The sequence below is a fragment of the Chelonia mydas genome, chromosome 10 (assembly GCF_015237465.2).
Source record: "Chelonia mydas isolate rCheMyd1 chromosome 10, rCheMyd1.pri.v2, whole genome shotgun sequence".
In the NCBI taxonomy this organism is placed as follows: Eukaryota; Metazoa; Chordata; order Testudines; family Cheloniidae; genus Chelonia; species Chelonia mydas.
In genome coordinates, this window is record NC_051250.2 from 32,516,600 (window position 1) to 32,533,199 (window position 16,600).

Consider the following 16,600-nt stretch of genomic DNA (forward strand, 5'->3'; position numbering starts at 1 on the left):
GGTGAGGCTAGTATAAAACATCGAACTAAAATGATTTGTCTAATAATTTTAGATTTTAACACGTGTCACACATTTTCTCCAATAATCCCAGTTGTTTGCTGACCTGTACAAAGACAAGTGGGTGAATGTAATCAGAGCCCAGCTATTGAGATGCAACTATAAGCCCCGTCTATAGAGCCAGAACCTCCAAGGGGGTCTTTGAGATATAAAATGGGCTAGCTGAGTATCAAGGAAAGAGGATGTAGGGACTCTTGACACAGCAGGAATCACGGATCATTTTAAACAACTTTTTATTAGAACTTTAAAAAAACAATAAAGATAATGTTTTTTGAAACTAAAATTAAACTCAGATACCCTGTGAAATCCATATTTCAAAACACACACACAAATAAAAACACACAACCATGCTCCCTGCACTCACAAAAAGAATCCTCAAAGTTCATAACTTCAAGAAAAATTCTTGTCAGTAACAAGGGCTACAGAATCCCAGAGAAGGAAGCTGGTTTCTTACATTGTAAACTCTTCCGGGCAGGAACTGTGCAAACCTCATTGTGCACCAACTAGTACAATATAGCCCCAATTCCTAATGATGCCTCTGGGCACTACTTTAATATAGACATTAAATAATAAAATCCTCCTGTGAGAGTGATTATCATTATTATTATAGTCTCCGTTTTACAGATGGGGGGGGGGGGGGGGGGGGGGGGGAGAACGAAGGCACAGTGAGGAAGTGAGCTGCCCAGAGTTACCAAACAAGTCTGTGACAGAATTGGGAATAGGACCCAAGAGTGTTGACTTTCCACCTTCTGCTCAATCTGCTAGACGATGCTCCACTTATTTCCCACTATAAATTGTCTGGTGCCCTCCCTGTGCTCATTTTTTCATTCCTCTTAAATATATTTATTAAAAATGACTCAAATGACTTCCCCTTAATTACAGTACATACTCCCCCCTTCCATCACCCAAATGACCCCCCCCCCCAGCACCTCCTGGTCCCTCCTCTGGCTCCCACCACGCATTTCTCCCTACACCCTAGGGCCCTACATGACTCTTCTTCCAGCACCAACACTGCCTCTTTGTCTAACTCAACCACCTACACTCCATCCTCAGCAAGGCATTTTTCATTCACTATGAAAAGTGAAGAGCCCTGTGGCCCCAAAGTGGAACACAACTGGCTTCCATCCACTGGGAGACCCTGGAAGGATATCAGATATGAAGTTTTCTCCATTTTCAGACAGCTCTTAGGGCTCCCCCACAATGTGGATTCTCTGATGTCGAATAAGGGCAGAGCTCACAGTGAAGCCTTTCCCACAGTTGGCACATTCATAGGGTTTCTCCCCAGTGTGGATTCGGCGATGCTGGATAAGATGCGCACTCTGACGGAAGCTTTCCCCACATTCAGTGCATTCATAGGGTCTCTCTCCTGTGTGGATTCTCCGATGTCGAAGAAGGGCTGATCTCCAAAGGAAGCTTTTCCCACAGTCAGCACATTCATAGGGCCTTTCCCCCGTGTGGAATCGCCGGTGCTGAATGAGGTGTGAGCTCACTGTGAAGCTTTTCCCACACTCAGCACATTCATAAGGTCTTTCCCCCATGTGGAATCTCCGATGCTGAATGAGGGCAGAGCTCACACTGAAGCTCTTCCCACACTCAGCACACTCATAGGGCTTCTCGCCTGTGTGGACTCTTTGATGTTTCATAAGCTCTGAGCTCTGACTGAAGGTTTTCCTGCACTCGGCACATTCATAAGGTTTCTCTCCAGTGTGGGTTCTCTGATGACGAGTAAGGGCTGAGCTCACACTGAAAGTCTTCCCACAGTCACCACATTCGTAGGGTCTCTCTCCTGTGTGGATTCTCTGATGCTGGATTAGCTGCCAGTTCCCACTAAAGCTCTTGCCACATTCGGCACATTTATAGGGTTTTTCTCCTGTGTGGATTATCTGATGCCGAATGAGTTTAGAACTCATACTGAAGCTTTTCCCACATTCAGAACATTCATAGGGTCTCTCCCCTGTGTGGATTCTTTGATGCTGAATAAGGTGTGATCGTTGTCGGAAATTTTCCCCACACTCGGCACATCCAAAGGGTTTCTCTCCAGTGTGGATTCTCTGGTGCTGTCTGAGGTTTGAACTCACCCTGAAGCTTTTCCCACAGTCATCACACATTATTGATTTCCTCCTCATGGAATTTCCCTGTTGGACAATGTCTGGCAGTTTCCTGAAAGCTCTTTCACATGCAGTTGATTTACTTTGTCTCTTCCCTGGAAGAGTTTGCAGATGCCGTTCCGATCTGCGTTGACCACCACAGGCTTTGCCCTGTTCAGGACTCTGGGAAATATTCCTTTGGGGCATTCGTGATAACTTGCCCTGTGGTTCCATTGACTCAGGATCTTCTTGGTGTGGATTCTCCTCCTCATTCTCACTCACAATCCCATCACCTAGTCAATAAAATGAGAATCCAGAGATAAGTCACAGGAGAGAAACGAAACCTTAGAACAAGGACTCATCTTGAAAATCTTATTTACATATGAACATATGACACCTACACTTGTTACATGTGACCCCAAAGAGTATGTCTACACTTCAAGCCTGGGGGTGTAGTTCCCAGCTTGTGGAGACATATTCATGCTAGTTCTCATCTAAGTTAGCATGCTAAAAACAGAATGCAGCCCCAGCAGCAGGATGGGCTAGCCACCCTGAGTACATGTTTATGGTCTTGGACAGACAAGCATGCCAGGTGGCTCCCTCCAGCTACTTGTCCTACCATGGCTACATTTTATTTTTTATACATTATACATTATATTAAATAAATGCCTATAGATATAGTGTATACTCCTGGTTAGTAAAAAGTACCAAATTTCGTGTAAAGGCTATATTTGGTTGAAAAGCACTATATTTTTAATAGTTATACCAACCATGAGATTTAACATTTCTTTAGGAAAGTAACTAAAAAGTACAAATGCAAAACAAGATTAAAATTACTATTTAAATCAAGGTTTCCTGCTTGCTAATTTAAACCATGATTTAAATCAGAGATTTAAATGACTTTGAAAAGCCCTGGCTGGGATGATTTAGTTCGGGTTGGTCCTGCTGTGAGCAAGGGGTTGGACTGGATGACCTCCTGAGGTCTCTTCCAACCCTAATCTTCTATGATTTAACTCAATCCAGCCTGCTCTGCATATTCAGCAGTTTGGGTTGTCTAGTTGGGGTTTGCCAGAGGGCTTTGTCTGGTTTCAATATGCCTTTGTTAATGGGCATTTCTAGACAGAGGGTATCAAATAATCTGTGGGCCTGTCTGTTGAACCACTGAAGTCTCAAACTCCAGTGTCTCAGTGATTCTGAACAGCAGATCCTGAAAGGCTTTAAAGTCATCTGAGGCCAGTAATCGTGCTGAAGATACTGCTGCCTCAGGAGAGGAAGATGAGAGGTCCATTGGAGAGGCTGGATCTAGAAACTGCTCATCAAGTATTCTTCCACCTCTTCCCTAGCTATTGAAGAAGGTCTAGGTAGGGACATCTCAGTATGAGAAGTCAAAAGCAGCAGCAGCAGAGCTAGATCTTCACCACTGCATAGATGAGTGAGAGGGGCAAGCTTTGGAGGGAGGGCTTCAATCTCTAAAGTGTTGCCAGAGGGAATATTAAAAGGAAAAGGCTGATAGGGTTGAGTAGGCCAAGGTGAGGGCCAAGCAGAATGTGAAGGGTGAGATGGGGCCCTAGGATAAGGAGCTATATGGTGAGAAGGTGACCCATCATCTGACCCAGTTGCACAGGGAGAAGAAACTGGGGATGGTTTCTACCTAGAGGAGGGAGAAAAAGCATGGTCAAGAGAGGAGAAGGAATATGCTGTAAGTAGTGATCTTGATGATGACAGAAGCTACCAATGATATGGTGACTGAAGCCAACAGACTGTCTGCTGGCACCACAATTGATTCAACCACCAGTGCTTGTTCTGGTACCAAGGGCTTCAGTGTCTAGTAAAACTGCCTGGTTTTGGACTCTGGCACTAGGGTTGATTTGACTTTGCTTGGTACTGAGCATGCAGGCATTCCTGCCACATTAGCCCCTGCGGTAGGAGATGGCTTAATGTTTGGCTCCTGGAGGAGGCAGAAGGGATATGATTCTTCTTAGGCCTCTCAGATTTTTCCTTTTATGGGGAGACAGATAGGTGCCGGGAGTCTTCTGACTGATGCGCTGACCTGCCTTGCCATAGTGTGGAGGAGGCAGGGTTGGTCTTTGACACTCCCAATGGTGCCAGGTGTGGATTAGGAATCCAGGGATTACCCAACACCAGTACTGACACTGGTCTTAGGTGTTGGGTCTCCACTCACCGGAGCACTGGCTGGATATGATTTCAAGGCCCCAGGTCCTTTTTTAGTGTCAGAGGTGCATTCTTCTGGATGAGATGTTCCTCTCCTTGACTGTTCCAGGAGTAACAGCTTCAGATGAGTATCTCTCGACTGACAGGCTCTTGATGAGAAGGGCTAGCAGATCAAACACCTATCAGGCACATGGTTCTCACACAAACAAAATAAGCAACAGCAGTGGCTGTCAGCCAGGGGAATAAGTCCACTACAAGATGGACAAGGCTTAAAGCCCAAAGGCTTTGAATTCCCTATTCAAGGTGATAGTGACAAAGACACAAGGAGATAATAAAGAAACCTTTTTTTACTTAACAAAAAGATGACTGGTTGACTAACCCAAACTCACCAATTATTAAGAGTTAGAGAGAAAAAATGATGCACAGTAGAAGGCGGACACCACCAAGTTCCATCTTGCTGCCAAGGGCAGTAAGGGGGAAGTCAGGAACAGTTGTGGCCACTCGACTCTTTATGAACTCAGATGGATGACACAAGGATATGCAGGGGCAGCCCCAATGGACTGGTGAAAGATTCTGATCTCACACGCATGAGGGACATGTTTAAAGACTCAAAAAAGACTGGTTACAACAGTGGTCTGAGTTAGACAAGACAAAGTGGTGAGAACTCACAACAGGTCTGAGGGAATTCCAGATTTTCATTATGCTCACATGCATCCGATGAAGTGAGCTGTAGCTCACGAAAGCTTATGCTCAAATAAATTTGTTAGTCTCTGAGGTGCCACAAGTACTCCTTTTCTTTTTGACTATTCCCTAGTTTATCTTATGTCTCACCTGTGCAGGTGCAATTTAGTCTCGCTGTTTCCTCATAGCCCTGGAAAGAGGGGATAAACAGCTCTCCCTTTTGTTCCATGTGGCAGATCATCTCCGGTTTGATAACTGGAAATCCTGATCAAGGGAGGAGAAATGGGCAAGATCAGGACTCTCTTTACTGAGCGACATTTTAGTTGCATGGAAGGGAAATACCTGTGCTAAAGTCAGATGTGTGCTAGGACGTGTGTTGTATCCCCAGTAGGAGAGTCGGCTCTTCATAAATTGGGGGATTTAGGTGGAGAACAATACTAAGCGACTTGCAAAGATCTTACTGGCAGAGACCAGAGCCCATCAGAAAACACAACAAGCCTGGGGAGTGGAGGGGACAGCGATTCTATGTGTGTGAGTAACCAGACAGGTTAACGTCAGTTCTCTCCCCGCTGGAAGCCCTGGGAAGAAGGAGATGTGGCCTCTCTGACACTCCTTCCCAAAGGGAAGAAATAGGAGCTGACAGTCTTTCCCCACAGGCACAAGACATTTGCTGTGTGTAGTGCAGAGATGGGCAAACTATGGTCCACAGGCCACATCCTGCCTGGCCCTTGAGCTCCCAGCCAGGGAGATTAGCCCCCGGCCCCTCCCTTGCAGCCTCAGCTAGCCGTGACGCCAGTGCTCTGGGCTGCGAGCTCCTGCTGGGCAGCGCAGTGGCATGGCTGGGCTGGGCCGGGCCGCAAGACCGCCAGTCCTGCTGCTCTGAGTGGCATGGTAAGGGGGCAGGAGGGTTGGATAAGGGGCAGGAGGTCCCGGGGGGCAGTCAGGGGACAGGGAGCAGGGTGCGGTTGGATGGGGTGGAGGTCAGGGGACAGGGAACGGGGGGGTTGGATTGGCATGGGAGGCCCGGGGGGCCTGTCAGGGGGCAGGAGTGTGGATAGGGGTTGGGGCAGTCAGGGGACAGGGAGCATTGGATGAGTCAGGGGTTGTGAGGGGGGAAGTCAGGGGGTGGGAAGTGGGAGGGGGAAGACAGGGGGTGGGGGCCTGGCTGTTTGGAGAGGCACAGCCTTCCCTACCTAGCCCTCCATACAGTTTTGGAACCCCAGTGTGGCTCTCAGGCCAAAAGTTTGCCCACCCCGGTGTAGTGGTCACCTGTTCTATGCTGGCACTGCCCGCTCCCACTCACCTGTCCTGAAAAGCTGCCTCTACCTCTTAATTAAAGCATTGCTAACCTAAGTGTTCAAATATCATGTAATTTTTAAAAACAAATTTATTTGCCTTCTGGTTTTTGAGCCTTTAGAGGTCATGTTTTAAATGACAACAGATTCTCACATAATCACAAAGCTGGAGCTTTAAGAGAAACACCAATTATGAGAGTTGGCAACACTGGTTAATGTCTCCCTCCTGCCTTCCTGAATTTATTGCTTCCTCACCCTTTTCCTGATATCTCCATTAACAGTTCCCCGAGCCAGCTCCCCTGCAGTCATTTCACTTCCCCTGGCTCCCCGGGGAAAATCAGGCAGAGTCACAGGAGCCAACTTCTCATGGCGCCAGTGGGTGCTCGTGCCCCCCACCCCACCCCCATTCCAACCCCTTCCCCCAAAGTCCCTGCCCCAACTCCACCCCCTCCCTGCCCCTATTGGATCCCTCCCCAAATCCACACCCCGGCCCTGCCTCCTCCCCTGAGCGCGCTGCTTTCCGCCTCCCCCCAGCTGTTTCGCTGCGGCAAGTGCTGGGGGGAGAGAAAGCGGGCACCTGGCGCGGTCACAGAGGAGGAGGAGAAGGAGGCAAAGGCGAAGGCAAGCTGTGGCGGGGGGGGAGGGTGGCGAGCTGCCGCTGGCTGCAGAGCCCCAGAGCACCCACGGAGTCGGCGCCTATGGACAGAGTAACACATGGATGTTGTTCAGATCAGGGCAACCGGGGAGATTTTATAAAGGGTTTCAGTCCATTTTGAAGCTGAAGTCCCCTCAGGCTCTTCTGCAGAGATACCACTTGCTTGTCCCTCTGCTACTGTGCAGACCCTGCATCTTCCACAGGACTAAATGAACCAAGACATTTGTGTAACCTCCCTTTAACAGAGCCCGAACAAAACACTGGGAGAGAGCAGAATAACAGGCTACACTGTGGGTGGTTTCCCTGACCGTGTCTGGGAGGGCAGCATAATCTTTCATCAGCATAGTTACTAAACAGAGATAGGGCACTGCCTTTTACTCTGCCTCCCTTTAGATTAATTCTTCTCGATGATACAATGACAGCTCTGGGCTGCACTTCTCTTGGAGTTTATCACCCCTTTTCTTATTTTTCCTTCCCCTCTCTTTCCTTCTAACCCCTTCCCTCTCCAGCTGGGGGACTTGGTTATTGCTCCATTTCCGGGTGTACTTGCTGTCCTATAACTGGGTCAGCGCCTGTGGGCGCTAAGGGGATGTCAGTAAAGCCAGCCAGTCTGGGACTCGCAGACACATAGGGAGCGGAGATGGGGCAGCTGGGGGGGGGGGGGGGGCGGTGTTTTTACTGACGCACTTTACCCGAGATCTCTCAGTTACCTTGAGTCTCCGGCTCAGGAGTTGGCGTTTGGAGAGTCCTAGGGAGCTAGTTACAGCCTGAGACAGTCCCCAGCTTGGCTAGGCTAGTAATTGAAGCCTTCCTCCCGGGCGCACAGCCGAGGAGAGGAGAGCGGACGGCCTGGACCAGCTGGGGGCTCTGCGAAGAAACCAGGCAGCAGCAGTAGCTAGCCCTTATCATGTGACATTGCTAAGGAATCACAGTTTCTCCCCTGCTAAGCATGGGAGTGTCATGTGACAGTGTTAACAAATCACAGAGAGGGACATTGCTCCCAGTGACGAAGAAGGGGATCGGAACGATTATCGAACAAACACCCCGTAACTTCCTTTTGTGACACTTACATTATTTGTAACTAACAAGCCAGCCCATAAGAGCAGCTAAGGGGCATACAAAGGAGAACCACTGGGTGGTCACTGAGCAGGGAAAAATATATAGGCTAATATCCATATTTAAACTATTACGTTAACTATAAAAATGGGATTCTCTTGCAAAGAAATTAAAGCCCTTTCAATAGTCTCTATTACCAATATATAAAAACGAGACTATCTATGTTTGTAGAGTAAAAGGTACTTTGAAGACTGGGGAAAAGCAGGTATTTATATATTCAATGACACATTCCAAACGAAACATTATTTCAGTGAGAGGGTAAAAATACAATTACCAAGATTTGCAGGATTCACAACATTTACAAATCGAGGAATACAGCACTCAGAAAAGAGCAAAGAAGCTTTAGATAGGGATGTTTTAGTACAGATAACTAAAATGTTCCAGAGAAGCATATAAAAGAAGCTGTGTCATAAAGCTTTGAATAATTTTGATACTGTAATGTAGTTGTGACACATTTCTTATTAGGAAGGACAATGGGAGCATCAGACTGAATACATTTGAAGTGAGCTGTAGCTCACGAAAGCTTATGCTCAAATAAATTGGTTAGTCTCTAAGGTGCCACAAGTCCTCCTTTTCTTTTTGCGAATACAGACAAACACGGCTGTCACTCTGAAACATTCTATCCTCCAACCCTGCTCCAGCCCTTACTCCCATTGTACTGACCCCTCCTAGCTCCAGGTACCTGTCAATGCTGCACTTATAGATGTTGCAGGCACTGTGGTCCTGTGTCTGTCTTGTCTGAGGGATCCGATGATCTGCAAAGCAGTCTGGATCTCAGAAATAGTTTTTCAGCTCCAAGAGATGGTCTGAATCTTGGGAAAATGCTCTTAGATATAAGCTTTCTCCTTTTCCTCCTGGCTGAAGTAACTTTCAGGAATCAGGCTGTAGGCTATGGCGGCTGAGGTAGCCAGCCGAGCTGTCCCTTGGGCAGTCATTCCCTTCACAATGCTGCAGTAGGCCCTGTGGGAACCTAACTTGACAGAGTTTTCCAATTTAGGATTGGGAAAATTGAAAAAATAGTCAATCTGTGAGGGGGGCTGGATGCTACCTTCCCCTCTGGCTCTCTCTGCCCCCCTCTCTTCCCTTTCAACTGACACCCTTGAGGGGGGTCTACCTCCTCTCTCCCAGGCATCTAGTCTGGAGTCAGGCTGAGCCAGACCAACTGAGAGGGGAGTTATAGAGTGAACAGGGACCTTGTGAGAACCTCCACTATTTAAAACTCCTTTTCTGAATTTTACCAAACTGCCCAGCAAACTCTGCTCAGGGATGAGATACTGCACATGAAATTTTCAGGGGGATACAGTTATTTTTTTGGAAATCTTGGGTAAAGAGGGTTCAAAAATCAGGCTTCAACCTTAACTATCGTAGGCTACTGCTGCCAAACTGTTATTGTCTGGGGAGCCAAGATAGGTGAGGTATTATCTTTTATTGGACCAACTTCAGATCCTGAAGAAGAGCTGTGTGGGCTCAAAAGCTTGTCTCTCTCACCAACAGAAGTTGGTTCAATAAAAGATACTACCTCACCCTCCTTGTCTCGCTAATATTCTGGGACCAACATGGCTACAACACCACTGCAGACAAGATTATTTGGGGAGACATTTCATACCAGGAAGGTCAGACCCATCACATTGTTTCCTCTAGCCCTGCTTCAGGCCTTAACCCCATTTTACGGACTCTGCTGGTAAGATAACATGCTGGAGTCAGATGAGCACAGAGAAGCACACACACATCTTGCTTCACCACTAGGTGATTTTATTAATGTACCAGCTTGTGCACTGGCTTTCCGCATGGTTCAAGCTACATTTACCTCCTCCAGACCATCCCTCTCCTCACTCACTGCAAATAATCTGTGCTGGGGATGTCAAGGACTATGGTGCTTTATTCAGGGCAACATTCCTCCTCCTATGCCATTAAGGCAAGCAGTTAAAGATAGGCCCTCTGCTAAGCATCTGGAGAGACCCTGCTCACCCCACAATTTCCACCTCTGACTGCCCCAGGAACTCCTCCCCTCATGCACTGATTTCAGGAAGAAGAAGAAAAGCCATTCCTCCTGCGGTGAGTTCCCTCTCCAACCCCCAGCTCTCCCATTGCTATTGTCTGCCCCCTCCCCATCTCTTGATGAGGGTGAAGAAAGGGGTACCTTGTTTCCCTTCCTTGTTTCATGCTATGAGGCCTTTGTGTACATGATCCTTGTATCATAACACAAATATAGCAAGATTGCTGCCCCCTCCATCCTCTCCCTTTCTCCCATTGCTGCTTTCTAGTTTTCATCCTCCCACTCACTATCTGTGCTTCCAATTCATCATTAAGATTTCAAATTTCCCCTGAAATTCATTCCCATTTGGTGATTTCCTGCTCAAATGTCCATTCTGTCTAGGCTCCTTTGGATTATTTTTCTGTCATCATCAGTCCTTCCAACCCCATTTATCTAGTTCAGGAATGAAATCTCACTTTCTCTTCAAGAGATCCTGGAGAAATTCCTTCGTCAGAATGGTTTTGTTTCTCTCCTATTTAGATGACATATATGAGTCTATTCTAAAATAACAGACTAAGATGATTTAACTAATAATTTTAGATTGTAAACAAGAGTCAGATGTTTTGTCCAGTGATGTTAGTTGTTTGCTGTCCTGCGCAAAGACAAGTAGACTGATATGCAATCAGAGACCAGCTGTTGAAATTCAGTGGTCCCATCTATATAGCCAGAACCTCTAAGATGCAACTTTGACACAGAAGATGGGCCAGTGGAGTACCAGGGAAACACACCAGGGAACTGAGTATTCCAAAAAGTTCCAGAAAATTGGGACAGGAGGTGGTCAGCTGATTAATACCAGAAGCCTGGGAGGGAGTCTGGCCAGAACCTCTGAAAGGAGCTCTGGCTGTTCTGTTTAAATAAAACCAGTTAATTAAATTCCTAAAGAGAAATGGAATCAACAGAGGGGAGACAGGTGCAGATACTGCTGCCAGGGAGGAGACAAGCTGTGCCCCAGCTGGAAGAGTCCATACGTCCAGGCTCTCGGGAAGTAGCCATTCTAGCTCTAATGCCCTATCTACATTAAGGAAAGTCATACATGTATCCCTACATTAGTGTTACCAAACTGAACAACCCGATCAAAGCCTCACTTTGTGCCATGCAGCTTGTCTGCATCAGGGGTTAGCATCCGTGTACATTCATTACATTGGTGCAAATTTCCTTCAAGTAGCCAGGGTCTGAGCAAGCTGTTTAGTGCACACATACCCCTTATTCCTGATTGTGGAGAGATAAGTGAGTAAGGGGGAAATTTGTCACCTTGGGAATCTTTGTCACAAACATCTCAGATACTGAAAACATTTCCAGGAAACTGGAGGACACAAAGGAGTTTTTAAAACAAGTTTTTATTAGGAATTTTAATAAAGGATAAAGACTGTTTTATGAAGCTAGAATTAAACTCTGATGCTCTCTAAAGCCCACATTTTCAGAAAGTTCACCTCAGCCTAGAGAAAAAGGAAAAGAAGTCTAGTCCCAATCTCAAAGCTCCAAGAAAAATCTTAGTAATAAGGAAGCTGAGACCTACCTTACAGTAGGCCTGGCTTAACATGAGTAATTGGACATTAGTGCGGCCTTATTTTTTGGGAGACAGGATTAGGGAGGTAATGAATTAGTAGGCTGGAAACAGAATGTCTGTACTAGCTAAAATAAGGGGGAACACCCATGGGAACCATTCAGTAATGTTATAATTACTTTAAAAATATAAAATTAAGTCAATATGTTCTAATAACAACACTTGTAGTATTTAAAAAATAGATGCTACACAAAGTAAAAGCAGCCTTAAGTAATATAAAGCAAAACAAAAAAACAAAAAACTTGCCCTCTTTTATCACCACAAAAAAATTAAAAATTTTGTACAAAAAAGTAACATCAGTTAGTGCAAAATAAAAAAACAAACAAGAGTCCAATATCATAAAATTAAATGTAAAAGCACTGCAATCCATACAGTGTAAAAAAAAAGTTTGTTTTCCCTCCTCAAACAATGCAAAGTCTAACCCCCACCCCAAACTGTACTGCTGTTTGACCCTAAAAACACTTACACATGCAAGTGTAATGTCACACACACAAAACTGCTAGCATGTGGGTTCACTTTAAAAAAGGAATCTACCTCCAAAATGCACAGTACAGTTAAAGATGTTAAAACATTAGTAAAATAAACCTATCTATACTAAAAATGGAAAGTCCTGTGTAATAGCTAAAGAAAACCACTTCCAATATAACCCCCCCAAAATGTTATATTCATTAACTTATGTGCTACTTCACAGCTAAATTTCCTGTAGTAATAAATAAAAACATTATGTCCCCTACCAGTTTTTTAAAGTGTAATTAAAATAAAAGCAAAAAGTTAACATTACAAAAATATACTTTGAAAGAAAAACAAGTAATTTATAATATAAAATTACACCCTGGTAGGCTATATATAAAAAGTGAGCTTGCACTCCCTGGTTCACATTTTAAGACTAATATTAATAATAATTCAAATAATTACAACTACTATAACCTTAAAATATATTGCTAATTAATAAACTTTTTTTTGAAAGCACAACCCCCCCTCCCCAAAATACAAAAAAATAAAATATACATAAAACACAAACAAAAGCAGAGGAATGTACACCTGGCTTGACATGAGTAACTGGACATGGGTGAGGCCTCATTTCTTGGGAGACAGGATTAAGGAGGTAAGTGGATTAGCAAGCTGGAAACAAAATGTCTATACTAACTGAAATAAGGAGGAACACTCAAGGAACTATTTACAATGGACAAAATAACAATGAATAAAATAAACCTGAAACATAAGATGAGGTAAAGAGTAAGTCATACACAGACAGTGCATGGACAAAGCATGCTGCTCAGCAGGGGTGGGCAAACTACGGCCCATGGGCCGCATCTGTCCCACCAGCCATTTTAATCCAGCCCTCGAGCTCCCACTGTGGAGCAAGGTCGGGGGCTTGCCCCGCTCTAGCGCTCCAGCCGGGGAGCAGGGTCAGGGCCCACGGCATGTCATCCCTCCAGCTCCTATGCGTAGGTGCAGCCAGGGGGCTCTGCTCTGCACGCTGCCCCCATCCCTAGCGCCGCTCCCACAGCTCCCATTGGCCAGAAATCATGGCCAATGGAAGCTGCAGGGGCAGCGCCTGCGGACAGGGCAGTGCGCAGCAGAACCTCCTGGCCGCGCTTCAGCATAGGAGCCGGAGAGGGACATGCTGCTGCTTCACGGAGCTGCTTGAGGTAAGCGCCACCCCGAGCCTGCATCTCTGAGCCACCTCCCCAGACCCCAACCCCCTGTCCCAGCCCTGATTCCCATACCACCCTCCAAAACCCTTGATCTGAGCCTGGAGCACCCTCCTGCATCCCAAACCCCTCATCCTGATCCCCACCCCAGAGCCTGCACTCCAGCCAGAGCCCTCGTGCACCACCCCCTGCCCCAGCCCTGATCCCCCTCCCACCCTCCAAACCCCTCTGCCCCAGCCCAGAGCCCCTTCCCTCACCTTGAACTCTTCATTTCTGGCCCCAACCTGGAGCCCGCACCCCCAGCTAGAGCCCTCACCCCCTCCCAAATCCCAACCCCAATTTCATGAGCATTCATGGCCCGCCATACAATTTCTATACCCAGATGTGGCCCTCGGGCCAAAAAGTTTGCCCACCCCTGCTGTACAGGGATTGGTTCCTACAAAGTAGCCAAGCCAATCTCAAAACATGTAATGCAACATATAGTAAATGTAATGTGTAATTGTATATAAAAGAGGTTTGATGTGTAACTTTAAATGTGTGGTACATTCTACAGTCACTCCCTATGCTTGAGTCTAATCAACTTAGCGTAGCTTTGCCGTACACCAAATATGAAAACCTAAGTAACAAGACTGAGGTCAAACTAAGTTTTTAAAATAATAAATGAAAAAGGTCTCAAAACCCCCCAACACCTATAAACAAAGAGAAGAGAATCCTAGGAAAAGAATCTAGTTCTTCTGGGCAGGGACCATTCTATTCCTCTCTGTGCAGAATTTAATGTGGCCCCAATTCTTATGACTCTGTGAGTCTAGTTTAAATAGTATGTGAGGTGGGTGATTCTTATCCCAGATTTACAAATGGGGAAACAAAGGCACAGAGAAGTGGAGTGAGTTACCTGAGGTTGTAAAACAAGTAAGTGGCAGAGCTGGGAAAGAATCTTTGCACCCCACTCTGACCTGCAGAAGACCCTCCCTACAGGAGTCCATCCCACAGCAATAAGCCATGCAGTCCCTATAAAGCCTCCACTTGACTGTGAAATTCCCTCTATAACTTGTCTGAAGCCCACCCCGTGCACAGAGAAATGGGCAAGTTTACCTTTTCACCTAAATGTATTTATTAATACCCCATGAAAGTAACTTCTGCCTAATTACACTAACAGGTCTCCCTCCCTCCCAAATGATCCATCCCCTCCAGCATCTCCTGGTTCCTCCTCTGGCTCCCACCACACATTCCTCTACACGACTCATCTCCCTGCACTAACCATTCCTCTTTGTCTAACTCAACCACCTACACTCCATCCTCAACAATCCACTTTTCATTCTCTATGAACAAGTCAGAGCCCTACAGGCCCAAAGAAACACATTTGGCTTCTATCCATTGGGAAGGATATCTGACATGAAGCCTTCCCCACCCTTAGCCCATTCTCAGGGATTCCCTCCCATGTGGATTCTCTGATGCTGAACAAGGTGCGAGCTCTGACTGAAGCTTTTCCCACACCCTTCGCATTCATAGGGTCTCTCCCCTGTGTGGATTCTGCTATGTTTGATAAGTGCTGAGCTCCAACTAAAGCTCTTTCCACACTCAGCACATTCATACGGTCTCTCTCCTGTATGGATCCTCTGATGTTTCATAAGGTCTGAGCTCTGACTGAAGCTTTTCCCACAATTGGCACACTCATAGGGTCGCTCTCCTGTGTGGATTCTCTGATGCTGAATAAGATGAGAGCTCACACAGAAGCTCTTTCCACAGTCAGTGCATTCGTAGGGCCTCTCTCCTGTGTGAATTCTCTGATGTTTCATAAGGTCTGAGCTCTGACTGAAGCTTTTCCCACACATGGTGCATTCATAAGGTTTCTCTCCAGTGTGGGTTCGCTGATGACGAGTAAGGGCTGAGCTCACACTGAAGCTCTTCCCACAGTCACCGCATTCATAGGGTTTCTCACCCGTGTGGATTCTCTGGTGCTGGATAAGCTGTGAGTTCCCACTAAAGCTCTTCCTGCATTCGGCACATTTATAGGGTTTCTCTCCAGTGTGGATTATCTGATGCCGAATAAGGTTTGAGCTCACAGTGAAACTTTTCCCACACTCGGTACATTCATAAGGTCTCTCCCCCGTGTGCTTTGTCTGATGCTGAATAAGGTGTGACCGCTGCCGGAAGCTTTCCCCACACTCGGCACATCCAAAGGGTTTCTCTCCAGTGTGGATTCTCTGATGCTGTCTGAAGTTTGAGCTCACCCTGAAGCTTTTCCCACAGTCACCACATACTGTTGATCTCCCCATAGTGCGGTTTCCCAGCTGGTCAATGTCTGGCAGTTTCCTGAAACCTCTTTCACAAGCAGTTGGTTTACCTTGCCTCTTCTCTGGAGCAGTTGTCTGATGCCTTTCTGATTTGTGCTGACCCTCACAGGCTTTGCTCTGGTCAGGACTCTGGGAAATATTCTTTTGAGATATTCCAGATAATGTGTCACATGGTTCCATGAACTCAGGACCTTCCTGGTGGGCATACTCCTCATTTTCACTCATAATCCTATCACCTGGTGCATTGAAATGAGAATCCAGAGATGAGTCATTGGAGAGAAAGGACATCTTAGGAAGGGGCACTGAAAGGGATACAACTTGAAAATCGTATTTCCGTATGAACATGAGATACCTACCATCATTACAGGTGACCCCTAATTGCTGCTGTTGCTGCTCTCAGACCCAGCGAAAATAGCCTTCTAAACAAACAATAGAGCAAAAACATGCCAGCAACAAATTTTAGAGGACATTTTAAAAAATCACAGCAGACTATTTAAAGGGAGCCCTTACAGAGACTGATTTATTTATATTAGTCAATAAAAATAATCAAGTTGATTCTGTCCCTTGAAATCCAGTGAAAGATATCACCTTACCCACCATGTCTCTCTAATGGTTCCTAACATTCTATTCTCTTTTTTGACTTCTGCTACACATTGAGCGGATGTTTTTGGCCATCAACAAGTTTAGGCTTGATATTAGACAAATGTATCTAACCCTAGGAGGAATGAAGTTCTGGAACAGCCTTCCAAAGAAAGTAGTGGGGACCAAAAAAACCCTAATTTGTTTCAAGACTGAGCTTGATACATTTATGCAGGGGATGGTATGAGGAGGTTGCCTACAATGGCATATGGCCAATCTGCAACTGCAATTAGTAAATATTTCAAACCAGTGGAGATGGGACACTAGATGGGGAGGGTTCTGAGTTACTACAGTGAATTCTTTACCAAATATCTGGCTGGTGGGTCTTGCCCACATGCTCAGGGTTTAAC

At 46.0% G+C, this 16,600-nt stretch overlaps 1 protein-coding gene across 7 annotated transcripts in view; it reads right to left on the reverse strand.

The window, feature by feature from the left end:
* Positions 1-273: 273 nt before the first annotated feature.
* Positions 274-16,600, reverse strand: part of LOC102942191 (zinc finger protein 501) — a 31,862-nt gene continuing 15,535 nt past the window's right edge. The window contains exons 1-4 of one of the 7 annotated variants that reach the window (XM_043524644.1): positions 7,658-7,876; positions 5,148-5,261; positions 4,327-4,479; positions 274-2,437 (exon numbers count right to left, since the gene is read on the reverse strand). In XM_043524644.1, the coding sequence (XP_043380579.1) occupies positions 1,242-2,378 (1,137 nt within the window). In that variant the 5' untranslated portion in view covers positions 2,379-2,437; positions 4,327-4,479; positions 5,148-5,261; positions 7,658-7,876 and the 3' untranslated portion in view covers positions 274-1,241. Of the gene's footprint in view, positions 2,438-4,326; positions 4,480-5,147; positions 5,262-6,547; positions 6,659-7,657; positions 7,878-13,656; positions 15,848-16,600 lie in introns of those variants that run through there. The other 6 variants (XM_037910102.2, XM_043524642.1, XM_037910100.2 and 3 more) reach the window with 6 other exon arrangements.